We start from the raw sequence: 26,193 nt of genomic DNA, 5'->3' as shown, positions 1-26,193 counted from the left end.
CACAACACTTCACCTCCACAACACTTCACCTCCAGCCCTTCACCTCCATAACACTTCACCTCCACAACACTTCACCTCCACAACACTTCACCTCCCACCACTTCACCTCCACAACACTTCACCTCCAACATTTCACCTCCATAACACTTCACCTCCACAACACTTCACCTCCACCACTTTACCTCCAGCACTTCACCTCTAGAACACTTCACCTCCAACACTTCGCCTCCAGCACTTCGCCTCCAGCACTTCACCTCCACAACACTTCACCTCCACAACACTTCACCTCCCAACACTCCACCTCCAACACTTCACCTCCAACACTTCGCTTCCAACACTTCGCCTCCAGCACTTCACCTCCAGCACTTCCCCTCCAACACTTCACCTCCCAACACTTCACCTCCAGCACTTCACCTCCACAACACTTCACCTCCACAACACTTCACCTCCACAACACTTCCACCTCCAACACTTCACCTCCAACACCTCACCTCCAGCACCTCACCTCCAACACTTCACCTCCACAACACTTCACCTCCAACACTTAAAACCACTTACACTGCATCCCCCAACCCTTTACTCCTCACAAACTTACCCCCACAACAGTTACCCTCTCCCTATAGTGTAACCCCCTACAACCCTTCACACCTCCACAACACTTCACCCCCTCAGTACAATGTACCCTCTCTGGACACTACTCCCCCTAACCCTTTCTCCCTCCACTATTATTCACCCCAAAAATTTTCTACCTCCTCACTATTTACCTTCTCTCAGTACTGAACACCCAGAACCCTTCACCCTCACAACACGGCTTCCCTGTCCCTTAACACTGTACTTCCTCCCAGTACTCACTTCAAGCCCCTCAACACCATGTCCTTCACACACCATCCTGGCCGCTCCACACTGTGCTGCTCAGGACACTGTGTCCCCTTCAGTATACTTTCTCACTCACCCCTATTGCCCTGTTAGATTTCTGAGCGACTTTAAATTCCCTCCCACCTCAGAAGCACTCACCCCAATTTTAGGTTAAATTATTTTCCCTCTGTCAGCTCTTAGAAGCTTTTCAGACCACTTGGCCAAGTCTCCTTTACAAACAAATCCAATAAGGGGCCCTGGCCCTCCCACACCCAGGTGCAGAGACCCCTGTGTGCTTACAGCTGTCTGGAGACAGGTCCGCAGCACCTCTTCCACCACCCTGGGCAAGGATGGTCTGTGTCCGGTCTTGCCTGCATGGCACAAGGAGGGCCTAGCTCCTGCATTCCATCCCATCTGCAGATGGCAAGCAAGCTCTGTCCCCTCATTTGCTGAGAGGGACTGAGGAAGAGCCCCTGATCCTACCTTGGAATTGAGAGCACCTCTCTGCACATAGGGCTACAATTTTGTCTACCAGTCTCCAGCTCATCCTGAGGTGCACATTGGGATCCTGGACACATGCTCTGAGCAGGTCCTCCATGCTCACTGACTAGAACCCCTTGTATCCCAACAGGAATTCACCAGCTGCTTTCAGAAGCATGACGAAGTGCTGACCGAGCTGGACAAGGCCACCAAGTGCTCCAAGAAGCTGGAGGCCTTATACAAGGAGTTTGAGCTTCAGAAAGTCTGCTACCTGCCTCTCAACTCGTTTCTTCTGAAGCCCACGCAGCGACTGGCCCACTACCGGCTGCTGCTGGCTCGCTTGTGTGCACATCTCCCACCTGGTCACCCCGACCTCCTTGACTGCCAGGGTGAGTGGGCACAGGGTGAGCAGGATGTGAGTTGAGTCCTTGGTGAATAAGGTGTGGGGTGAGTGGGCCCATGGTGAGAGGATGCAAGGGGTGAGTGAACCACTGGAAGTATACCCGTGGGGAGTAGGCTATGGGGGAGTTGGATTACAGGAAGTGGGGAGTGGGCCACAGGATGTGGGCCATGGGTGAATGGACCACAGGAAGGCCCATGATAAAAGGGCCACAGGAAGTGGACCTGTGGGGTGTGGGCTGTGGGGAAACTAGACCACAGGAGGTGGGTCCATGGGGAGTGGGCTGTGGGGTGAGTCAACCATAGGAAGTGGGCCTGTGCTGAGGGGTCCTGTGGCGATCAGGCTGTGGTGTGAGTGAGCCACAGGAAATGGGCCTGTGAGGAGTAGACCACAGGAACAAGGCCCATGAAGATCAGGCTGTGGGATGAGTGGATCCCAGAATCAAGGCTCACAGCACATGGGCCCACGGTGAGCGGGCCTTCAGTGACAGGGACAGCTAGCCCCTGACCCAGAGGCCTAAGCTCCAAACCCGCGCCATGGCTAGGATGTCCACAGGAAGTTTCTTGTAGAGACAAACTTTATCATGTTTTAAAAGGTAAGAAATGAATGCTGGCTTTTTAAAGCTATGAGCATGACCTTAATTTGAGTATGAATGTCTGTTGTTACCATTGCTCTGGAGTCGGTCCCCCCACCATGTACACAGAGCAAACCACTGCCCAGCCTGCACCACCTGTAGCTGGCCTGCTCGAGCACATGGCTGCAGCCACTGTGTCCTGAGTGCCTCCCGGCCTGAGTTCACCTTCCAGCACCAGGCCCTAGGCCAGCCAGTGTTCACTCATCACCCGTTACCCAGTACTCACCTCCACCAGTAGACCTCTAGACAATCAATCCTGAATGAGGTCTAGAAGTTCTCCTGTACCCTTTTCCCCGTCAGGACACTGCTGGTGTGTGAAATGCCTGTAGCCTAGGCTCTCGCTTCCTAGCACCTCACAAGCCACCCCAGCATGACAGAGACAGATGAGGGGGAGTGTAAATGTGGCACATTCAGGACATCTGACGTGTTGACAGCTGTCTTTGAGAAGGCCAGGTGAGCACATATAGAGACTCCTCTGCTCCCACAGCTGTGATGGGCTCAAAGGAGGGTGACCCTCCGCCGCCAATGCTGACCTCATCACTAAGAGCAGGAGTGTCCATGTTTGCCGAGAGAGGAAGATCAAAACCAGAGCCACTGTTACCACCAATTCTGGTCCACTCACAGGGACCCTCCATCACATTCCCAAAGCTGTAAGTCTCCTCCTTGGAACAGTTAGTGGACTCCAGCTGGCCGCCTGTGTTAGCAGTCAGACACAATGGACGATGCCACAGGGCTCCTGAAGATGAGACACAACTGGCCAGAGCAGCTCCAGGCACACCCACGAGGCGAGGGTCCTCAATGACTCGCACCCAGGACAGCTACAGGGGGGTGCTTCCAACTTGGAGGGGCCATATTAGGAGGATTGGACAAGCAACCAGCCTTCAGGCAGTCACTGTACTACACTCAGCCTCAGTCTCCCCTCTACAACCTATCTCCTAGGACTAGCTCAGGAGCCTGTTAGAGATCAGTGCAGTGTGGTCTGCCATGCAGGACAGGACAGCTTCACCCCTGGTTGTTCTGGGGATCTGGGACCCACTCAGCAAGCAGGTTCTCACTGACAATGGCATGACCACACCACCGCACTGCTGAGGGGAACGTCCACACACACTGTACACTGTGCAAGGAGCAGGCAATAGGAGTGAACAGCACCCCACCTCACTCATCCCTGAGGAATGACCCATGACCTCCACGAGGTGCCCCGAGGAGGAAACGGCCTTGAACCTCTGTGTGGTTCCCTGTGTAACAGCCCACGACCTCCACGCGGAGCCCTGAGGAGGGAACAGCCCAGTTGCCATGTAATCCTGAACAACATATATCGTTTAGAGCTTTGATTGCTTTTCTGTTGCCACCATGGTGAGCTCAGGTGTTTCAAACATCCATTGACTGTTGCAGACGGAGGTAAAGTATATTAATAAGCATCAATTATGAGACAGAACACCAAGAATGCAGGGGGAAAAAAACAGGCAAATCAGGAGGGAACAAATGAAGCAAACTGAAGCGCCAGATTCCAGCTTCCCTCTATCTTTATTGAAAATTGCCCAGGAGTAAATCACAAATTCAATTCAAATGAAGCTAAGCTCTTTCTATTGAAAACCTTCTGCTTGATTTAGGAGGGAGGGGTCAGCAAATACAATGTAAGCATCCTGGAAATGCTTAAGGATTGCCTTAGTGCTTCAGAGTGGATTCCATTTGGAAATAGCATTCTGTTTATTACAGATATTTAGTATGAAATTTGGCTTCCCATAATTGACGTTGTGTGAAGCTAATCATCTTGCAGGAAGCAATTTGTCTCCCCAGTAAATTACCTAGTGAATACAGTGGTTCCACTAATGGGGTGCCCTCACTCTCCTGTTGGCCAAGGGTCTCCTTGAAGTGTGTACGCTCACTATTATGAAGACCAGCCTCTCCTTGACTGAGCCTAGAGCCATGCGCAGCCATCCAGCGAGGGCCTGGGCCATGGAGGAATTTAGGGACAGTGGTTCTGAGAATGCTGGTCACTGTCACCCTCAGCTGTGGAGAGATTGACGGGACATAGCTCTCAATGCAGTGGTCCCTGTCATCCATGATGTCCCCCACAGATGCACTGACGGCTACCACAGAGGTGACCTCCGCACTCCAGCACAGCCTCATCCGCCTGGAGAACTTGCAGAAGCTGAGGGAGCTGCAGCGGGACTTGGTTGGCATTGAGGGCCTCGTGGTGCCCGGGAGGGTGAGTGCTGGGGGCCCGAGCCACCCCCAGTAGGTTCTAGAGGAGACATATTCACCTCCTGAGGGACTTCTTATGCTCAGAGGGTCAACGGCTGTTACCGCTGTCTGGTTCTCATCACTGCAGTCAGAGGCACGTGAGCAGTCACCCCAGAGCTCCTCACCCCCTCACCCAGGCCCTATCTCTCTGGGCTTTCCCATCTTGACAGCTCATGGAAGTGAGGTCACAGTGTGTGGCATTCTGAGTGACTGGCTTCACTCAGTTTTCCCATCACCTGAGTGTCATGTGGCAGAACGTGGTTCAGGCCACTGTACAGATAGACCACACTGATTATCCATCTGTTGATAGGTATTAGGTTTTTTCTGTCTTTTGGCATTGTAAGTAATGTTGTAATGAGTATTAGTGCATGGAATTCTGATAGCATAGTGGGTCATGTATTGGACTACTGACCTTCAGGGACAAAGATGGTCTTCAGAAACTCAATAGAGGGTGGCTATGAGTTGGCATCCACTTGACAACAGTGGGCATGTCAGTGAGAGCTGGCTCTTTCAATTCCTTTGGGCATATACTGAGGAGAGGAATTGCTGGATCACATGGTAACTCTATGTTTAACCCTGAAAGAGTTCGGCAGTCTGAGGCTGCCATATCTGCTCCCAGGAACCCCATAAGGGGGAACAGTCCCCATCAACAACACCAACACCAACAAAATAAAACAGATACCCATGAAGTCAGACATGCCTCTACACTCCTGGAACCCCTTCAATCAGTTCCAACACCAGGCTCTCACCACCTTGCCCTTGGGTCCGCTATTCATTGCGGTGGTCACACAGAGCCAGGATATGAGGTTTTCTGGAGATATTGCGAGGTTATGGTTCCAGTTGGAAACAGAATGTAATTCTTCAGTCAGGACAGTGAGCTTCTCATGTGTGCTCACAGGCCCTTCAGCCTTGTGGCTTTAGGTCCTGGCATCACCACCACAGTTCTCCAGCATGCCTGGGCAAAGGCCCCTGACCCTGGCTCCATGGGACAGTATTCCCAAGACAGTGGTCTCATGTGGGCCCCCGGGCCTCCACTGCTGCTCTCCACCACATCCTGGTCTGACCAGCAGAGAGGCTGTGCTTACTGTCCTCAGTGCAGCCACTGAGTAGGGACGAAGTGGCATTTCAGTGTGGTTTGGGTCTGCATTTCACCAGTGAAGCTTGCATCTTTTCACGTCCTGGTCACTCATTTGTATCCCTTCTTTGGAGAAATGTCTATTCAAATCCTTTGTCCAGTTTTTAACTGGAATTTTTAAAATTGAGTTCCAGGAATTGTTTACATATTGTGAGCTACATCCTTCCCAATATTTTACAGGCTGCCTCTTCACTTCTTCACAGTATCCTCTGAGACACAAAATTTTTCACTTTGATCAAGGCCAGTTTTCTTACTTTGGCTGTTGACTCCTTTTGTTTCCAGGAAAACATTCCCCTGTCCAAAGTTGACATATGTGTTTTCTTCTAGCAGCTTCATATGTTTGGGCACTGAACTGTTTTGGGGTAATTTTTATGTGATGTGAGGTAGGGGTCCAACTCTGTTATTTTTACGTGCAGATGAAGAGACTGTCCTTACCCTACTGAATGGACACCTAGTCAGGAACCAGCTAGCTTCTAGTCTGCTCTATTGTTTTGTGTCTGTTGAGCTGTGTTCCAACACCAATGCCTCCCATTTAAACTGACCACTGAACAAGGAAAGGTCTTCTGAGGGCTACCTTCCCAAAGCACCTGTGTTCAGCCTGTGTGTGCCAGTCATGTGTGAACATGGCCTGAAACAGTATTGAAATGGGCCTCTGGATAGAGCGATGGAAAAACTAGAATGTCAGATGCCTTCCTGTCCTACAGGTCTGGCTACAACTGGGTGTTGGGCCACCTGGCTGACCACTACTACCCTGGCCACTAATGACAGTAGGACTGCTGACCGTGGGTGTTCTGGGGACCGGGTAACAAGTACAATGTGCAGGACCATGGTGCATGGCTGCCCTGGGCCAAGGCTTTCTACTGACTCCTCGATGCCCTGTGATCTGGACAGATCATGCCACCTCAGGCTGACACGTGTGACCAGCTCAGGCTAGGAGGTGCCCAGAACCCTCCAGAGTAGGCGTGATAATCCAGGGCTCCTCATTTCCGGAAGTTACATATGTGGAAGTCAGGAAAAGAACCTGGTATGTGTCTGAGCCGAGGCTGATGGACAAGACTGAGGTTAGCAGAGCACGGTGGCCTAGGAAGCAGGGTCACAGGGGATGGACTGAGGTCAGCAGAGCATGGTGGTCAATGGCCCCAGGACCAGGGCCACGGGAGGATGGAGCGTGCCGAGTTCCCTTCAGCATGGCGCCCCCACCAGACCCCTGCAGTTGGGTATTCCACCCCACCCACCATGGCTTCTTGCCTCTAAGTTGTAAGGCATTTGTGACATTGTAAATACTCCTTAAAGCTCTGTCACTTGGCGACAGTGAGCACCCATGACCACTCAGTGGGGTGTGTGTCCCTGCTCCTATTCTCAAACCTGCCCCTGCTCCACCCCCATTAGTTTCCAAGCAAACTCAGATGTCATCTTCATGGTTAACTTTCCAGAAATTTCTCTTTAACCTCCTCTTTTTGTTATGGTGGGGAAAATGAGTGAGGGTTCTGTCTGTGGTGGTGCTAAGGGAGCCTGCAGAGGGCATCTGAGAGGGCTGACAAGTGCACCTGGGGGCACTGATGAGGGTGCCTGCGGGAAGGGCACCTGTGGTGGGCACCTGTTGGGGTCTGGCGGGGGCGCCTGTGATGGGTACCTGTGGTGGGCTAGCAGGAATGCCTGTTGTGGGCACCTGCGGTGGGTACCTGTGGTGGGCTGGTGCGGGCACCTGTGGTGGGCACCTGTGGTGGACTGGTGCGGGCACCTGTGGTGGGCACCTGTGGTGGGCTGGTGCGGGAACCTGTGGTGGGCACCTGTGGTGGGCACCTGTGGTGGGCTGGTGCGGGAACCTGTGGTGGGCACCTGTGGTGGGCTGGTGCCGGAACCTGTGGTGGGCACCTGTGGTGGCCTTGCAGGGGCGCTAATGGCAGCCTCTGCCTTTCAGGAGTTTATCCGTGAGGGCTGCCTGTGCAAGCTCACCAAGAAGGGGCTCCAGCAGAGGATGTTCTTCTTGGTAGGTGTCCGTGGGCAGCCTGGGCTCACAGGCCTGGTATGTGTGGGTGTCTGGCAAGGATGACTGCGGGTCTTCTTGTCCTGGCCAGCACTCTGCAGGCACTAGGTCCGTGGCTGTCCTAAGTCACAGGTGGAAAGCACAGTGGGGGTGAAATGAAAACTCCATTTTCTACTAGCTGTCTCCAATGAGCCAAGCCCAGGGCTGGCCTCTCCTCAGCTTGTACTGAGGCCCTTGACAAGACCTCCCTTCCACCTCTAGTTCTCCGACATGCTCCTGTACACGAGCCGGGGCAGCGCTGGGACCAGCCGCTTCCGCATCCGGGGCCTGCTTCCCCTGCAAGGAATGCTGGTGAGTGGAGCTCAGGCACCCAGCCAGCCAGTGAGCAGCAGGCCACTGCCATTGTCCTCAGACATAGGGACAGACCATTGTCCTCAGTTCTCAGAAACAGGGACAGACCACTACCACTGTCCTCTGACAGGAAAGAGGAATGCAGACCTCTTTGGCCTCCTGTTGGCCTGAGCCGGTCGCTCCAGTTAGTGCTCTGTGACACAGGCTCCAGCTGGCGAGCAACCGTCCAGGCTGGGTCCCCTGAGAAGGCCTGTCCACCCACAGCCCCTTGGCCCCTCCTACCCCATGCTCATGACCAGCTTCTGAGCTTTCCAAAGATGGAGCCTGCAAAGCTGCTGTTATGTGCCATCAAGTCGCCTGTGACTCAGCGATCTCACGTACTTCAGCTCTGAAACCTGCCCGATCCTGACGTCTCCGACAGACCTAACCCCATTTCTCCAATCACTGCATCAACTCATCTCATTCTGGGTCTTTCTCTTCTGCACACTTGCAAGCATGATGTCCTTCTCCAAGGATTGGTCCTTCCTGGCCCTTTGGCCAAATTATGTGAGATGGAGCCTCAAAATCCTTGCCTCCAGGAATCAGACTGGTTTCACCCTCTGCATGACAAATCTGTTCTCCTGGTGGTCCATGGTGTGTTCCATACTATTCTCCAGCACAACTCACAGGCATCGATCCTGTTTGTGTCATTACTTATTGTCCAGCTCTCTGATGCATAGCAGGTAATTGCAAAGACCACGACCTGTATCAGAAGCACCTTAGTCTCTAGATTGACAGTGTTGCTCTTTAGCACTCTAGAGAGGGCCCTGACAGCACTTTCCCAGTGCAGTTTGTCTTTTGATTTCCTGACTGCTGGTGCCAAGAATATTGATTGTAGAGTCAAACAAGCTGAAGTTATCAACAATCTCAATCTCTGCTCCATCCAACATAAAGCTACCAATTAGCCCAGTGATTAGAATCTTTGTTTTCTTCATCTTATGTGTCAATCCATATTCTACAGTCCTTTACCTTCTGCAGCAAGCGCTTCAGGTCCTCCTCAGCTTCAGCAAGTAAGGTGTGTCATCTGCACAATGCAGGTTGTGAATGAGTCTTCCTCCAATCCTAATGCTACATTCCTCCTCATAAGAGCCCAGCCTCCCAGAAAACAGCTGTGGCCTCTAGATCGCAGAAATTTTCCCTCTGGTTTTGCACATGGATCCACTCTTCCGGAATTTCAGTTCTCAGGATCACAGTGATCTGATGGGCTCACATTTCTAAGAAAGCAAAACTAGTGTGATGTCCCTGAGTAACCGAGCTCTGGTCTGGCCTTGTCACTCAAAAATGCATTTTCTGGCTGAGGGGCTGTCAGAGCCATGTGGGGTGCTCCCCGGGGGCCCAGGGTGTACATTCTGATGGTGAATTAATGGTAACAGCGACACTGCACACTTGGGCTCGGTCAGGGCACTGACGTCTGTCAGAAGCTCCATGGAAATTCATCAATTACTGAACAGTCAGCGTCACATAGTGTGTTGGGCAGAGGCCCAGGATTAGGTGGGCCTGACCGCCCCATGCTGCTCAGAGGCAGCTGTGTGATGGGGGAGTCTTCCAAAAAGCTTCCCTTGGGGTTGACTAAGATGGTTGGGTCCAGGTTATAAACAAGCCGCCCCACTCTCAGGTGACAGTGATAGCAACATTCAACCCCCTCAACCCCACCCTCAGTGAGTGACAGTGATGTCTAACCCCACCCCCAGTGATGGGGGCACTCACCCCACCCCCAGTGACAGGGATGTATTATAACCCCACCCCCAGTGACGGGGACACTCACCCCCACCCCCAGTGACGGGGACACTCGCCCCCACCCCCAGTGACGGGGAGGACTCTCAATCTTCTTTCTGTGCTTGACTTTCAGCTGATAGTGCTGGACCCACCGGTGAGTACCGGGCTCAGCACACTTGCTCATGTCCCATAGACTCCCCATTAGTGCCCTGTAACTCGGGCCATGGGGTCCCTGGTGCCCAGCTCTGTTCCCAGTGTCTGTCCATCTACCTGCAGGTGGAGGAGAGTGAGAATGAGTGGTCAGTCCCGCACTGTTTCACTATCTACGCTGCTCAGAAGACCATTGTGGTGGCCGCCAGGTGAGGCCTTCCTGTGCTGCACACGTGAGTTCCCAGCCCTACCAGGAAGTGAGCAGCATGTGGAGTGGGCACAGGGAGGGTGACCTTAATGTCCACTCATGGCTGCCAGCCCTGCAGTCCTCTCTCCTCCTCCCAAAGCACCCAAGACGTCAGGCCCACAGGGCTGTCTTCCTGGGAGCTGCTCTGGGTGGGGCCCCAGCCGCTGTGGTGGGCAGGTTCCGATCCTTCTGCCCCCACAGCACCCGCACGGAGATGGACAAGTGGCTAGGTGACCTTGACACAGCAATCGAGGCAGCCAAGAAAGGCAGTCCAGGCCCTGCAGTCCTGGCTAGCCCTGCACATGCCCACAGCCCTGGTGAGTGGCACTGAAGGGCCTCCTGAATAGACTCACCCATCCCAGGCCCCAGCGGGGTGCCCCCCAGCTCTGGCCACCATGGACAGTCTCCCTGGGCAGCTCACCTACCCTGGGCCCCAGCAGGAAGCTTTCCAGCTCTGCTGCTGCTGACATGCCACTTCCCTCAGGGTCTTCTGACAAAGCTTCCCCAGAGAAGGACTCAGAGGACGAGTCCAGGGGCGCCCCTGACTGCCTGGAAGGGCCGGGCCAGCGCCGCACCAACACCACTCTGCATGTGTGCTGGTACCGCAACACGAGTGTGTCCCGGGCCGACCTCAGCGCTGCGGTCGAGGTACACATGCCACCTGCCACCGTGAGCAGTGCCCTCCCTAATGCCACACCTTGCTCCTCCATGTCTTTACAACTATCTGTCCTCGCTGCTGGCCAGGCCGAGTTCTAACCCAGGCACCATGTGCACTGAGCCTGCCCCTCCCATACCTAGCAGCCAGGTGGACACACCTAGAGAACAGTCCTGACTTCAACCCTTGTGGTCTGACAAGTGTGCCGCATCTCTGGGGCACAGGCAGTGAGGCTGGGGGACAGGTGGGTCAGGAAGCAGTGCATACAGAAAGGGACAAGCAGTGGAGATGGTGGGATGGCAGGACAGGTGTGAAGGAAGGGTGATGGCGACAGGACAGGGGGTGATGTGGATGTTGGGATGGATGGGGGTACAAACGGGAGATGAGCAGTGGGGACAGGATGCCAGGTGATGGGGATAGGAGAATGGGTGGTAGAGAGTGGACACATGGTAGGGACAAGGGGATGGATGATGGAAATGGGGAGATGGATAGTGGGGTCACAGGGGCATGGGGTGGCCCATCTCAGGGCCTTTGTCCCTCCTCGGCAGAACCAGCTTTCTGGATACCTGCTGAGAAAGTTCAAGAACAGTAATGGCTGGCAAAAGCTCTGGGTGGTCTTCACCAACTTCTGCCTGTTCTTCTATAAGACCCATCAGGTAGGGGATCACAGGACCCCCGTGTATGTACTCTTCCCATTTCTCCCACTCTGGGGGTACACATGGAGGGCAGTGCTACCCTCCCCCATCTGCTAGCACTGTGGACACCTGGGGAGACAAGTGGTCAAAGTGGCCTGTACCCCGCCCCTGGAACCCTGTGCCTTCCATCATGCAGGACGACTACCCCCTGGCCAGCCTGCCGTTGCTGGGCTACAGGGTCAGCATCCCCACAGAAGCTGACGGGATCCACAAGGAACATGTCTTCAAGCTGCAGTTCAAGTCCCATGTCTACTTCTTCCGCGCAGAGAGCAAGTACACCTTTGAGAGGTGACTCCCGCCCAGGACCTGGGGGCCGAGGTCCTGGCCGTCCTCTACCCACACCCCGGGTTCTCTTGGGTGGCACTGGCTCGGGCCCAGCTGAGCCCTTGGTGAGTACTGTGACACCCCCTGCAGGTGGATGGAGGTGATCTCCAGGGCTGGCAACACATCCGCAAAGACCTCCCCAAGGCCGGACAAGACCCAAGAGGGACAGCAAGAGTGGTGAAGGCTGAGGATAAGGTCACCCCTCAGAGGACACAGGGGTAGCTGCCAAGGAACGGGTGGGGCCAGTGTCTCATCAGCTGTCGCCATGGCCCCCACGCAGTATCCCATCAATCCAGTGGCTCCACAGTGGAGGCTTCCCCTCAACCAGTCTGAAGCACCAGGCTCACATTGGGGATGCAGGGTGCCTGTTGGAGGCAGGGGGCACCCAGCCCTCTCCTCTCCCGACAGCAGAGTGGCTGACCAAGACACACATCTGACATCTGCCAGGCAGGCCAACTGACACACCCACCAGGGCTCCCAGCTGAGACCCTGCACTCAATCCCAGGCCCAGCTGAGCCAAGTGGGTGCAGGGCGCCAGCAGGTGCATGTCCAGCAGAAAGCCTCTGAGAGAAGCCAGCCAAAATGGCAGTCTAAGTCCTCTGCCCCCAGCAGTCTAACAGCAGCAGAGCACCCCCTAGCCAACGGTACAGCAAATAAAGCATAGCTCCTACAGGCTGCTGGGCACCTCTGTTCTGAAGGCCCCGCCCCAGGGACGTGCACACCCCAGGTCAGTCAGTGTGGATCGTGCCCCTGCCCCAGTTCACGTCTTTATTCAAAGTGTCCTCTCAAACAGCTTAACCTGGGGATACGTAAGGGAATAAAGTTCATCTTCGGAGGAACAAAAGACTGGGTGACACGGACACAGCAGGGGCAGAGCTTGTCCCAGGCCACTTGGGAGAAGGCAGGGGCTGGGCTTGTCCCAGACCCAGGCAGGATACCAGACAAGGCATCCTCACAGCCCTGTCCCCTAGTCCGGCCCCTCTATAGCAGGAGGGCAGGGACAATCCTGCCCTGGGGCTTTGCCCCTCAGCCCGCGTGGACCCAAGAGTCCCGGAGCCACAAGGATGGGCCCTGCCCCATGGGGGCCTGGACGACTCAGAGCCACGCCAGGCCCTTCCCACGTGTCCTGCTGCAACACCAGCTAGGGCTCAGGAAGCCAAGTGCATGGGGTGACCGTGTCTGGACGGACTCTGGGCTCCTCTCTGTGCTGTCCGTGTCAGGGGCTGCGCCTTCAGGCAAGGCAGAGTGACCTCAGCGGGCCGACGTAAGGTGGTTCCTGCTGTGTGAGAACCTGTATGGAGGGGCCATCAGCGAAGGAGGTGGTGTGGTGCATGGAGTAGAAGTCAACTGCCTCCCGGACCAGCATCCACCCTGATACCCCACCTTCCCTGCCATGGTCCTGACCCCCAAGGAGAGACAGCAGGGGCCCTGCATGCACCCGGGCAGCGTAAGTGCTGGCCTGACCCCTCACTCTCACCTCTGTACCCGCTCCACCAGGTGGGCCACCAGCTTGTCAGAGATGCCGGGGCAGGACTCCTCGGCCAGACTGAAGGCATTCTCCAGTTCCTCCAGTGCCCCTGCACGCCCACCACTCTGCCGGTGCTTTTCCTTGAGCTGAGGGTACATGCCACCCACGGTCACTGATGGCCATGTGCCCCTGTGGCCACCGACCCAGACCTCCCAAGGGTCCTCAAACTCCTGTCCCCTGCACCCAAGGCTGGAGCCAAGTTCACAGAGGTCAGTAAATCATAGGGTCCCACGACACCCAACACACCACCAGCAAGCACCAGTGAGCAAGGCCATCAAAGTCCGGCCAGGCCTAAGCCTGGAACAGCCCTCCTGACCGAGCCAGTCAGGGCCAGGCACCTCACCAAACCCCTGCTCTACTTGTACACCGTCACACTTCTGTCTTCAGGTGCCAAGTACCGGGGAAGTCAGCATACCCTGACCCAATAACTAGAGCGCCAAGCCAGAAAGGGACAGGACAGCCAGCCCAGTGCCCCTGCAGCCTCACCACACACACTATACCCACAACCACAGTCCTCCACAGGTCCCCACTAGACTAGGAGATGATGGTGCAGCCAGCTGCAGCCTTGCCCCCACCTCTCCTCAGCAGCCACTGTGGCCACACCTACCTCACCAGGCCCTTAGGTAGCCTCTGTGCTCTCTCAGTGCTGCTGGCCCGAAGGGGGATGGAGAATCCACATGGGGCCACCTGCCAGGTGCTATGCCCTTGGAGCAGGGGGGCCCCTTCCAGTCCAGGGCCTGGGCTCCACCCCTCCTCTTGTGCCAGCTGTCCATGCAGCCCAAGCGTAAGCACAACTGACCCACTCACCCACATGTCCCTCACCTCTCCAAAGACAGGCCGGACTAGTGTGGACAGGCTCTGGGACCTCGGCTGACGCTGCACTGGTTCTGCGGACTGTAGGAATGGGACTGAGAGCAGGTCCCACCCCTCGGCTCTGCCTCTGCCCAGCAGCTCTGCAACCCAGTTTAGCCCAAGAACTATACTCCCAGTTCCACAGACCCAGGGCCCACTCAGGCGGCCAGGCTGGCCAACGTGCCAGAAGAGGAAGCCCCACCTCTCCCTGTCCTGCTTACAGACTGACCTTCGGGGAGCCATGCAGGGCAGAACCCTTGTGCAGCTTGCTGTGAGGGCTGGGGCGAATGGTGGGGGGGAAGGTCCAGATGGGGCCCTGGTCACCATCCTCTGCCTCACCATCGCTGAGGGAAATGAAGAGTTAAGTACACTGTGGGGTCCCCACACCATCTCAGCACCAACAAGGCCACCTCAGCTGGGTATGGACCGACCAGCAGCAGATGCCAAGCAGTGCACAGGGGATGGGGCCCTGGCCCGCCCCCAGAGTCTGACAGTCCCTCCCCATGATACACGGAGCGCACATGTCCGAGTCCTCGGAGCTGGACTCCTCTCCATGTCCCTCGGACTTCCAGCGCTTGTAACGGTCGATGAGCTCAGTCAGGAAGGACGTCTTCTTGGTGTAGCGGGCTATGAACTTGTGTTTCAGGAGCTCCTTGGCAGTAGGCCTCTGTGGGCAGGGGCCACCAAGGTCACCCACCAGGACACGCCTCCTAACCCTGAGCCACATGCCCTCCCACTGCAGAGCCTCCCAGCAGGGCCACCCCTCCTAGCTAGGGGCCCCTCACCAGGATACATCTCCTGAGTGAGCAAGGGCCCCACCCGGCTGAGATTCCAGCCAGGCTCACACGGAACAGGGGCCCTCAGAGTGGGTTCTCAGTCAAAGAGGCAGCCTCAGCCCTGTGGTCTCAGTTCCAGTGCAGGAAGGGAAGGGTCCTCCTGTCAGGGGACTTACAAATCTGGGGTCCTTGTTGAGGCAGGCCTCTACGAACTCCTTGAAAGGTTTGCTGTGGTGGCCTTCCAGCGTCGGGGGGTTGTTCTTGGGGATCAGGAACAGGACACGCATGGGGTGTAGGTCAGAGTTTGGGGGCTCCCCCTTGGCCAGTTCTATGGCTGTGATTCCCAGAGACCAGATGTCTGCCTGGACAGAGTGATACAGGCACCTGCAGTCAGCATGACTCACCCTCAAGCCTCCAGAAAGTTCCCCGAGTCCCCCCCCCCACTGCCATGTCCACCTTAAAGTCATAGGCTGACTGCTTGATGACCTCCGGCGCCATCCAGAAAGGGGTGCCCACAAAGGTGTTCCTCTTGATCTGCGTGTCACTGAGCTGGCCTGCCACCCCAAAGTCCGCCAACTTCACATCACCCTGCTCTGACAGCAACACGTTGGCAGCTGCACAAGAAAGCCAAGGAGAGCTACTCCAGCAGGGCCATTCAGGACAGACCCAGAGCACGTCCCAGCCTCCAGCACTCAGCCCAGAGTCTGGTTTTGGTGAATGTCCCAGTTGGTCAGTGTGGCAGGAGAGACCTGAGGGACAGCTGTCGCCCTGCCAGAATGCCTCAGTGGTAACAGTGACAGCTCAGTGTTCTCGGGCCTGTTCAAGCACACAACCACATACCAAACCACAAACAGGATCCTACAGTGTGACACTCTTCTCAAGTGCCCCACTCCAGGTGTAGGCTACCCTCCAGTGCCACGCCCCAGGCATAAACCACGTCCCAGGTGTAAACTGCCCCAGTGTAAACCATCGCAGTGCCATGCCAGGGTGTAAACCACCGTCCAGTGTAAACTGCTTCCCCATGCACCAACATACACCCCTGCCGTGGCACACCCCGGGTGTACAGACCCCTCCAGTGGCACGCCCTGGGTGTACAATCCCCCAGTTCCATGCCCCATGTGTACACCCCCAGTTAGATGCCCTGGGTGTACGTGCCCCAAGTGTTACGCCCCGGGTGGTGTACACCCCCCCAGTTCCATGCCCCAGGTGAACAGCCCCCCAGTGCTACACCCCCAGTGCCACACCCCGATGTACAACCCCCCAGTGGCACACCCCAGTTGTACACTCCCCCAGTGTTACGCCCCCACTGTACACGGCCCCCACTGCCAAACCCCAGTGTGAACTACTCCCCATTGCCATGCCCCTCTGCAAGCTGCCCCCAGTGCTATGTCCTGAGTGTAAGATGCCTCTGTCTACACCCCGTGCCACATCCCAGTGTAAACCCCACCTCTATGTGCCATTCCCCAGTACTACACCCCAGTGTAAACTTCGCCCCAGTGCCAGGCTTCAAGTGTACATCTCACTCTGCACTGCACTCCAGATGCCCCCTAACCCTGCATGTGCTCAGGTGTCCTGTCCCCCACACTTGCCCCAGGTGTACACCCCTCTTTCACGTACTGCTCCAGGAGGTACCCTTCACACTCCAAATGTCCTCACCTTTGATGTCACGGTGGATCTTGCGCTCTGAATGCAGATAATCCAGTCCCTTCAGGATCTCCCGAAGGATAGTGGCAATGTAGGTCTCCTCCAGGGGACCTGGCTTCAGCTGCAGTCGCCATGGAACAGATATGTGACACCGGCTTTCCCTGCCCCACCAAGGACACAACCCTGCCACAAGACACGAGGTCCAGTCCCCATCCGCACCGTGGACACAGCCCAGTGCCCAACTCACCAGGTCCAGCGCTGAGCCACCGCCCAGGTACTCCATGATAATCCACAGCTTTGTGCTCTGCGACAGAAGCAGAGTCACCGCCTGGGCCACCCCTGTCACAGCCCCACCCTACTCCCTGCCGCTCGCTCCCCCATCCCCCGCCACACTTCCACCCTCCTGCCCACCCCACTCCCAGCCACGCCCCCCCCCAGAGTGGCCTGGGGCTCACATCGCAGGGCCTGGGGTGGGACAATGTAACCCTCAAGCCTGAGATACAGAGACCCTCAGCCCCACGGGCACCAGCACAGGCCCCTCCAGCAGTGCCCCCAAGCACCTTGAGGTAGGAGCCGAAGTAGCGGGTGATGTAGGGGCTGTCACACTGGCTCAGCACGGTGATCTCCTGCTGGATGTCCTCGATCTCATCCTCGGCCTCCTCCAGGTCAATAATTTTGATGGCCACAACCTCCTTAGAGCGGTTGTCGATGCCCTTGTACACCTCCCTGAAGGAGCCCTTCCCAATGCGGTCTAGCTTGGTGAAGAGTTCCTCAGGGTCCACTTGTGAGTTCTTGGGGGGAGGCTTGGTGTGAGGGCAGGTTGTCAGGGGGGGGCCATCAGTGAGTGTGAGGCAGGTGGTCAGTGCAGTGGGGTGGTCAGCAGTCAGTGTGGGGGAAGGCGGTGAGAGAACAGTTGTGGTTGGGAGGCGGTCAGGACAGGGGTAGGGGCCATTGTGAGGATTGTTAGTGGAGCACAGGTGGTCACTAAGGTGGAGCGATCAGTGTGGGAGTGATCGTTACAGGGTGGGCAGTCAGTGCAGGCAGAAGGCAGTCAGGGTAACAAGTAGGGGCAGTAAGCACAGGGAGCAGAGAAAGTGGGGGTGCAAGTCGTCAGCGTAGGGGCAGGTCAGGGAGGCCACCCTTGAGGGACAGAGCGAGCTAGCACAGGCTCCAGACGCAGACTCCCAGGGCGGCCACAGCCTCGCCAGTCCTCTTGCACAGACTTGGACACGACCCCATGGGCACTACCCCACGGGGTCACCGAGGTCGTGAGCACACGCGGTGAACACAAGGTGCACTCTGCATTTGCTGCAAAGTCGGAGGACCTCACTGCTCCACACAGTGCCACCGGATGCCAGCCTTCCAGCTCCCTCAGTGACACAAACCCAGTGCACCTGGGTCCTGACCCATCAGGGCTCACCTGGGGTCACCCCGCTCACACACACACTCACTCAGCGACCTTCCCTCTCACCCAGTTTCACAGTGACCTGTGTGTGTATAAAGTCGTGTGCACGCTGCATGTGTTCACACACTCACGCTGACTCATGCAGGATCCACATATGTGCACACACACCTCTCACACATGCTCTCATCCCCCCTCGGCTGGTATGCACTTACACACCTATCCACACTCACTACCCTCCGGTGAGTGGTGGTGGTGTGAGTAACGCACACAGGCTGGGGCCCACACCTGTCCTCTAAGACACACACCCATGTAACAAACGTCAATCTGCAGTGCGCACACTTACGCTCACCTCAACTGCAGCACACTGGGCAACACACACTCATCTGAGGGGTACAACCGTGCCCACTGTCGTCTGGGGTCACACTTGTGGGTACACTCTCACCTGCGACACACGTACTCTCGCCTGGGCACCCACCCACGTGAGCACACACCCGTGGGCACACTCACCCTCGCCTTGACACACACTCATGTGAGCACACACCCTCGCGCACACCCACGCGCGCGCGCACTCATCTCGGGCACACCTGCGCGCTCCTCTTACCTGGTTGGCAAAGCCCCTGAGATGAGCCATGTCCGCCCGCGGCAGTCTCACCATTCGTACGCAACCCGAGGGGGCGCTGGGATTCGTCTCAACTCCAGGCCGGCCGCCACTTCAGTCCACTGCGGGGACACAGGCCGGTCGGTCGCGCCCCCGTCCCCGGCGACCTTCTTCCCGCCCCCACCCCCCGCCCGGGCCCGTCCCCACAACCGCCCCGGAGCGGCCCGGCCCGGCAGCGGCCCACCTCCGAGGGGCTCCATCCCGGCCTCCCCCGGCCCGCTCAGCAGTAACCGCGGAGGCCCCACCCGCAGCCTCCGATCGCGGCCACCGGCCTCGCAGCTCGCCAAGCGGCTGCGGCGGCACAGAAAGCTCGGCGCAGACGGCAGCGGCGGCAGAGACGGCGGCGGCGGGAGCGGCGGGGACGTGGTCCTGCGCGCGGCGCGCTGGGAAATCGAGTCCCTCCACTTGGCCCGTACCCCAGGCGCTGCGTGGGCTGGACTACAATTCCCGGCAGGCAAAGGGCGGGTGGGCGGGACGTGCATGCCCGCCGCGGTGCTCGCTGGAACTTAGAGTCCTTCGCCCTGAGAAGTGCCGGACTACATGTCCCGGCAGGCGAGGGAGCGAGGGGCGGGGTTACTACGGCGAGGGTGTGACCTGGGACCGGACGGAATTGGGGGGGTGGGACGACAGACGGTGGACTTTGCACTGGAGATTCCCTGCTGAAGGTCAGCCCCCACTACTAACTCGCGTCCTTCTGTCTGGACCAGCCCGACCCAACCAGGTGACCCACCTCTGTTGTCCAGGCCGACAGCGCCCTGATCCCTTTGTCTACACCAAACCCCCTCGTCCATACCATCTCATCAACTCCAGGATCCGCTCCCTCCTTGTCCGCACTGGTGTTACTGAACACAAGGGGTTCTTTCCGTAGTCAGTTACCAATAAGATAGCCTATTTAGAGAATTCCGAATTTATTAATACCACCCTATCAATCCCCCCCTTTTTATATGTCTTATAAGACAAACATCCCACCATATCACTGGGACTCCCCTCGTTCTTCCCCTCATTTGTACTTGTTATATTTTTTTCTTTTTTCATACCTGTTTTTGTGTGCCGTTGAGTCGGAACCGATCCATAGCCGACCGTCTGTCCCTTGGGTTTTCAGAGGTTGCAAATCCATAGGAGGAGATTGATTGCACGTCTTTCTCCTGTAGAGCAGATGGTGGATTTGAACCATGTGCTTTTGGGATTGTAGCGCAATTTCTTAATGCCACCAGAGCCCCCTCTTTTTTTCCTTCCATACCGTTGATGTTGGTGTACTAGTTGCGTTAAAGGTTGGTTACCCAATGCGGACAGAGAGTGGGGTGGAGCTCCCAGATTAAAACAAGCTTGGAAGGAGGAGTGGCATCCACTTCCGTCATAGTTTACCTACAACAACAACAACAACCGTTGATGTTATGTGCTGTCAAGTCACCTGTGACTAATAGCGACCATAAGTACCATAGCTCTGAACTCTGTCCGTCCTGAGCAAGTCTCACTGTCTCTGACACACCTACCTCCATTACCCAGTCACTGTGTCAATCCATGTCATCTGGGGTCTTCCTTTCCTGCGCTGTCCCTCCACCTTTACAAGCAAAATGTTTTTCTCCAAGGATTGGTCTCTCCTGGCTGTTGTTGTTGTTGTTAAGTACCGTAGAGTCGCAGGCGACTCATAGCGACCCAATGAAGGAGAGTCCTCGATGCTTTGGATGCCTTTCATCCTCTCTCCAGGTTCATAGGGTTTCCGGAGCCAAGCTACTCCTGTTTCCAAGCGTGTTTTATTTGGGGAGCTCCACCCCACTCTCTGTCGGCATTGGATAACCAACCTGGCTACGTGCCCAAATTATGTGAGAGGGAATTTCAAAATACTTGTCTTCGGAGCTCTGGTGGCCTAGTGGTAAGGAGCTGCAACTACAATACCAGAGGTGCACGGTTCAAATCCACCAGATGCTCTGCCGGGGAAGGAGGGACAATCTCCTCCTGTACCAGTCAGATCTGATTTGACGGTACACTCACACAAAAAGAATAATAATAAAAAAATACTTGTCTCCAAGGAACAGCCTGGCTTCACCCTCTCCAGGACAGATCTGTTTGTTCTCTTGGCAGTCCATAATATGATCAATACTCTTCTCCAGCACCATTACTTTTTATTTCTTGACTGTTGGTGCCAAGAGCATTAATTATAGAGCCGAGGAAGCTGAAATTATAATCAACCTCAATCTCTTCTCCTTCTATCATGATGCTGCCAATTGGCCCAGCGGTGAGAATCTTTGTTTTCTTGATGTTGAGCTTCAGTCCATATTGAAGGCTGCAGTCCTTGACCTTCTGCAGCAAGCACTTCAGGTCCTCCTTGGTTTCAGCAAGCAGAGTTGTATCATCTGCATTACACAGGTTGTTGATGATTCTTCCTCCAGTCCTGATGCTGCATTCCACCTTATAAATTCTAGCCTCCTGAATAATCCATTCCTTCATCCAGACTAGGATCCCCCTAATAAGGCCCCCACTCATCCATGCCATGCCCCCCTTGTCCACTCAGAGACCCCCTCATCCTCACAAGGCCAGTCCTTTATTCTTCCTCTTGTCTGTACCAGGATCTCCCTTGTCCTCATAGGGAAGCTCCCTTGTCGACACTGAATGCCTTCTTTATACCTGGACACCGCTATTGCACTGTGAACGCCCACGTTGCCTGCACCAGGACACCCCTCATCTGCAGAGATCTCCTTCATCTATACTACTACCCTCTCCCTTCCCATTAGGAAGTCCCCTTGTGCACACCTGGCCCCCCCCCCCCCCGTTGCCATGGACCTCCTACATGGGGCTGCATCTGGCCTCCCAGCTTGGGTAACTCCTGGGGTTGATCGTGTCTCTCCTATTTTAACTCAGCTGCTGTAAAGGACCCAGAGTGGGACCCTCCTGGTCCCATGATTGTGGGTCCCACCTCATACACAAAGGGCTCTCCAGTTCTCATTGTCCTGGTCCCCAAACAGGATGGGATGCAGTGTCCCCACCTGGAGGAGGCTTGGTGCTTGACAATGCCCCCACCTCTGCAAGGTCAAGGAGGGACACATGGCAATTCCTCACTCCCAGCAAGAAAGTTCTGCCTTTACTCTGGTCATCGCTATTGATCATTGCTCCTGGTGGCTCCAGTCTCAGGTGAGGCAAAGTGAAAAGGCATCCAAAGTAGAAGGACGAATGTATCCCTACACTCTGTTCAGGTAGAATCTTGGACATGGAAAATGCAAAGAAATTCCCAGCACACACAAATATGTTAGGATAAGCAGATGAGTTCAGCAAGGTTGTAGGTCCAGGATCCACAAACAAAGATCAGCTGGAGATTGGTTTTTGGTTGTTGTTTTGTTTTGTTTTCCTTTACCTCCACTGACTCTCCGCAAACCAGTCATGCGTACCAAGGGCAGATAGCCCTACTGAGAATGTGGAAAAGGCAATTCAGTTGGAGTTTTATACATTAAAAATAACCCAAAAATAAGATGAAAACCAATTCCATTTACTGTAACCTTAAAAAGAACAAAATATTTATAAGTAAAACACTGAAAATGACAAAATGTTCTTGAAAGAAATTACAGAAGAGAGCAAAAGTGGGTCACATTTACCAATGGCAATTCACAGTATTAAAGTGTTTATAAAAAATTTTTTTAAAGTGTTTATAAATGATTGCATGAAAAACTAATATGACTTATAAACCTTCACTAAAAAAAAAATTGAAGCTCTAAGTTAATATAAGGACATCTATTTGTTCATGGGATCATGGGGTGGCAGTGTGACCTTGAGAGGGAAAGACTCCCCTTTTGGCCAGAAATATTAAAATTCATGTGGAAACAGAAAGAGTCCAAAATAATCTTTAAAACAAAGAAGCGTTTGGAGGATTCATACTTCCTGCTTCCTAGACCCACTGTGAAGCTACAGTAACGAAGGAAGCATGGTACTGGCATAAAGTGGGGTAGACATGGGTTAGTGGGAAAGAACTGAGGGGCGAGACTACTTGATGTTCAGAAAGGGCCCTAGACATTTCGATAGAAAAAGTACAGACTTTTCGACAAATGGAGATGTATCTGGGAGAACTGAAAACCATTGTCCACACACAAGCTTATCTAGGAGTGTTCAGAGGAAGAACCACAGCAGACAGAAAGTGGAAAAGATCCCAATGTCAGTCAGGTACTGAACAGATAACCACGTGTGGTCTCTCCACCCTGTGGTCATTCTATTTATAATTTGGCCATAAAAAGGAATGAGGCTTTGATAGATGCTACAACAGCGTTAGCCCTGAAAACATAAGTGAACAGAGCCAGGCACGAAAGGCACACGCTGTGTAGTTCCATTCATCAGACAGTCCAGACAACAGATCTGTGGACACAGGAAATAGATTGGTCTTTGCTGGGGCAGGGGGAAGGGAAGAATTGGGAGTAACTGCTGAGCATGAGGTTTCTTTCTGGGACAATGAAAACTCTCTAAAATTAGATGTGATGATGGTTGTGCACTCTGTGAGCCTCTTCAATCCCATCAAATGGTGAAAAAAAAATATATATATATGAATTACATTTCAATAAAGCTGTTTCTTTCTGCTTTTAGACATACCTAGTCACCTCTGGAATTTGAATCCGTAACCTCCTCTTTACCAGACAGGTCCTGTCTTCATACCTTTTCAGTCTACATACAGAACAGATCATCCAGGAGGCTGGACTTTATGAGGAGGAATATGACATCAGAGTTGGAAGAAGACTTAGCAACAACCTATGTTATGCAGATGACACATCCTTGTCTGCTGAAACTGAAGAGGACCTGGAATGCTTGCAGCTGAAAGTCAAGGACTGTAGTCTTCAATATGGATTGAAGCTCAACATCAAGAAAACAAATATTTTCACCACTGTATCAATTGGCAGCACCATGATAGATGGGGAAGGGATTGAGATTGTTAATAATGTCAGCGTGCTCAGCTCCACAATCAGCACTTTTGGCACCAGCAGTCAAGAAATCAAAAGATGAATTGCACAAGGAAAATGGGCTGTCAGGGATCTCTCCAGAGGACTGAGAAGCAAAGATGTCAGTCTAGAGACTAAGGTGTGCCTGATCTAGGCCATGGTCTTTGCAATTACTTGCTATACATTAGAGAGCTAGACAATGACTAAGGATGACAAAAGAAGAATCAAAGTGAGTTATGGTTCTGGAGAAGAGTACTGAAAATACCCTGGACTGCCAAGAGAACAAACAGGTCTATCTTGAAGAGAGTGAAACCAAGTGAAGCCAAATTTCATACTAAATATTCGCAATAAACCAGATGCTATTTCAGGTTATGAGGGAGGCTGGTATCAGCTGGAATTAATCCTGAAGCACTAAGGCATTCCTTAAGCTTTTACAGGATTCTTGCATTGTATTTGCTAACCCCTCCCTCCTGAATCAAGTAGAAGGTTTTCAATAGAAAGAGTTAGCTTCATTTGCATTGAATTCTCTTGTGATTTGCTCCCTGGCAGTTTTCAATAAAGACACAGGGAAGCTAAGGACCAGCCCTTCAGTTGCTGGAGAACTGTTTTCCTCCTGCTTTTTACCTCTGTTTTCTCCTACATTCTTGGTCTTCTGTCTCATTATTAATACTTATAAAAATACATTCCCCTCAGTCTGCAACAGGCTAGGATTTTGAAGCTCCATACTTTAGGCATGGCCAGGAGTGACCAGTCCTTGGAGAAGGACATCATGCTCAGAAGAGTAAGACCCAGATGAGATGGACTGGCACAGTAATTACAGTAATGAGGGTAGATATGTCAGAGTCAGTGTGGTTGGCTCAGTACAGGGCAGGATTCAGAACTGTTGTATAGGATCACTGTGAGTTGCAGGTGACTCAAGGGGATATAACAATAACAACAAAGCTATTTCTACGAAATGATATTTGACTGTGGACCACAACAAATAGTGGCTACATTAAAAATTATGGGAATCCCAGATCACTTAATTGTGTTCATGCAAATTATATTACCTAGACCAAGGGGCTGTTGTCTAAACAGAACAAGGGAACACTGCGTGGTTTAAAATCAAGAAAGGTGTACATCAGAGCTGCATCCTTTCTCTATACCTATTCAACCTGTAGGCTGATCATTTGAAAAGCTGGACTCTGAAGAGGAATGTGGCATCAGAATCAGAGGGAGACTCACCAATAACCTGTATTACACGAATGACACAACCTTGCTTGTTGAAAGTGAGGAGGACTTGAAACACTTGCTACATAAGATTTAACGACTACATCCTTCAGAATGGATTGCATCTCAGCATTGAGAAAACAAAATTATTCACCATTGCACCAATAGAAAAACTTATGAAAGATGGAGAAAAGGGTGAAATTGTCAATTATTTCATCCTACTTGTATCCACAAGCAACATCCTCTATACCAGCAACAGTCAAGAAATCAAAAGGTTTATGGCACTGGTAATATCTGCTGTCAGGGACCTTTCCAGAACACTAAAGAAGAATGATATCAGTGTAATTACTAAGGTGCATCTGACCCAACCCAGGATCTTTTCAATCACCTGCTATGCATTTCAAAGTTGAGCAGTAAATAAGGATGACAGAAGAAGACTGGTGCCTTTGAGCTGTGGTGTTGGAAAAGAATGCTGAACATCCCATGCACTGCTGAAGAACAAACAAGTCTGTCTTGGAGAAAGTGTGACTGGAATCAACGTTCCTTGGAAGTAAGAATGTTGAAGCTGCATGTCAGCATGGGCAGGTTGTTAGGAGGGCAAGTCCTTGGAGAAGAGCATCATGCTGGAAAGGTAGAGGGTTGAGGTTCAACCAGAAGGACTGACACTCTGACTGCCCTCAAGTATATCCAAGGTGATAAGGACTGCAGAGGACAGGACAAGGTTCAGGTCCGTTGTTTGTAGGGTTGCTGTGAATCACAGTCAACAGCACCTAACAACAACCAAGCTGTTATTAACAACAATCTAATTGTTCTCCCTTTGAGCTGTTTGTTGTTGTTATGTGCCGTCGAGTCGCCTGCGACTCATAGCGACCCTGTGTACAACAGCCCTAAACTCCGCTGTGTCCTGTACCAATCGCACTGTCTCTGACACTCCCATCCCAGTTATCCCAGTCACTGAATCAATCCACCTCATAGAGGGCCTTCCTCTCCTGCGCAAGGGTGAAAAACTGCTTCCTGTTTCTGGCTAAGAAAGAGTCATGTGTGGGACAGAGCCAAGGACATGAGTACAGGACCAAAGACACCAGGCAGAGTTAAGGACAGGGCCGGGGATACCAGGCAGAGTCAAGGACACGAGGACAGGGCCAGGACACCAAACAGAGCCAGGGACATGAGAACAGAGCTGAGAACACTAGGACAGAGCCGGGGACACCAGGCAGAGCCGAGGACACGGCTGGGGACACCAGGCAGAGTAAAGGACACAAGGACCAAGGACAGGGCCAGGACACCAAGCAGAGC

At 53.8% G+C, this 26,193-nt stretch overlaps 2 protein-coding genes across 2 annotated transcripts in view; one reads left to right on the top strand and one right to left on the bottom strand.

Annotated features, from left to right (window-relative positions):
* Window positions 1-12,093, top strand: part of FARP2 (FERM, RhoGEF and pleckstrin domain protein 2) — a 124,529-nt gene extending 112,436 nt beyond the window's left edge. Inside the window, exons 17-26 of the mRNA XM_006902934.1 lie at window positions 1,487-1,724; window positions 4,448-4,578; window positions 7,670-7,738; window positions 7,997-8,086; window positions 10,118-10,200; window positions 10,440-10,555; window positions 10,723-10,886; window positions 11,442-11,549; window positions 11,725-11,876; window positions 12,003-12,093. Coding sequence (XP_006902996.1) covers window positions 1,487-1,724; window positions 4,448-4,578; window positions 7,670-7,738; window positions 7,997-8,086; window positions 10,118-10,200; window positions 10,440-10,555; window positions 10,723-10,886; window positions 11,442-11,549; window positions 11,725-11,876; window positions 12,003-12,093 — 1,242 coding nt within the window. The remainder of the gene's footprint in view (window positions 1-1,486; window positions 1,725-4,447; window positions 4,579-7,669; window positions 7,739-7,996; window positions 8,087-10,117; window positions 10,201-10,439; window positions 10,556-10,722; window positions 10,887-11,441; window positions 11,550-11,724; window positions 11,877-12,002) is intronic.
* Window positions 12,094-13,163: 1,070 nt separating this feature from the next.
* STK25 (serine/threonine kinase 25) lies at window positions 13,164-18,751 on the bottom strand. The gene is made up of 11 exons (XM_006902924.1): window positions 18,719-18,751; window positions 17,273-17,503; window positions 16,960-17,016; window positions 16,725-16,833; window positions 15,525-15,682; window positions 15,245-15,430; window positions 14,814-14,959; window positions 14,522-14,636; window positions 14,263-14,334; window positions 13,390-13,526; window positions 13,164-13,203 (listed from the first exon to the last, which is right to left on the bottom strand). The coding sequence occupies exons 1-11, from the start codon at window positions 18,746-18,748 to the stop codon at window positions 13,164-13,166; spliced, it is 1,281 nt and encodes a 426-aa protein (XP_006902986.1). The 5' UTR covers window positions 18,749-18,751.
* Between the last annotated feature and the right edge of the window lie 7,442 nt (window positions 18,752-26,193).

Source organism: Elephantulus edwardii, unplaced genomic scaffold (genome assembly GCF_000299155.1).
Source record: "Elephantulus edwardii isolate Elephantulus edwardi_28Jun2011 unplaced genomic scaffold, EleEdw1.0 scaffold00472, whole genome shotgun sequence".
NCBI lineage: Eukaryota > Metazoa > Chordata > Mammalia > Macroscelidea > Macroscelididae > Elephantulus > Elephantulus edwardii.
Note: the sequence above shows the minus strand (reverse complement) of the source record. Positions and strands in the feature narration are given on the sequence as shown.

What these genes read in the sequence shown, in the direction of transcription:
- STK25 (XM_006902924.1), bottom strand. Translation starts at nt 18,748, where the DNA reads ATGGCTCATCTCAGGGGCTTTGCCAACCAG. An exon ending in GATCCACCGTGACATCAAAG is followed by an intron (nt 15,683 to 16,724) that starts GTGAGGACATTT and finishes TTTCTTGTGCAG; the next exon opens with CTGCCAACGTGTTGCTGTCA. An exon ending in AGCTCCGAGGACTCGGACAT is followed by an intron (nt 14,637 to 14,813) that starts GTGCGCTCCGTG and finishes CATTTCCCTCAG; the next exon opens with CGATGGTGAGGCAGAGGATG.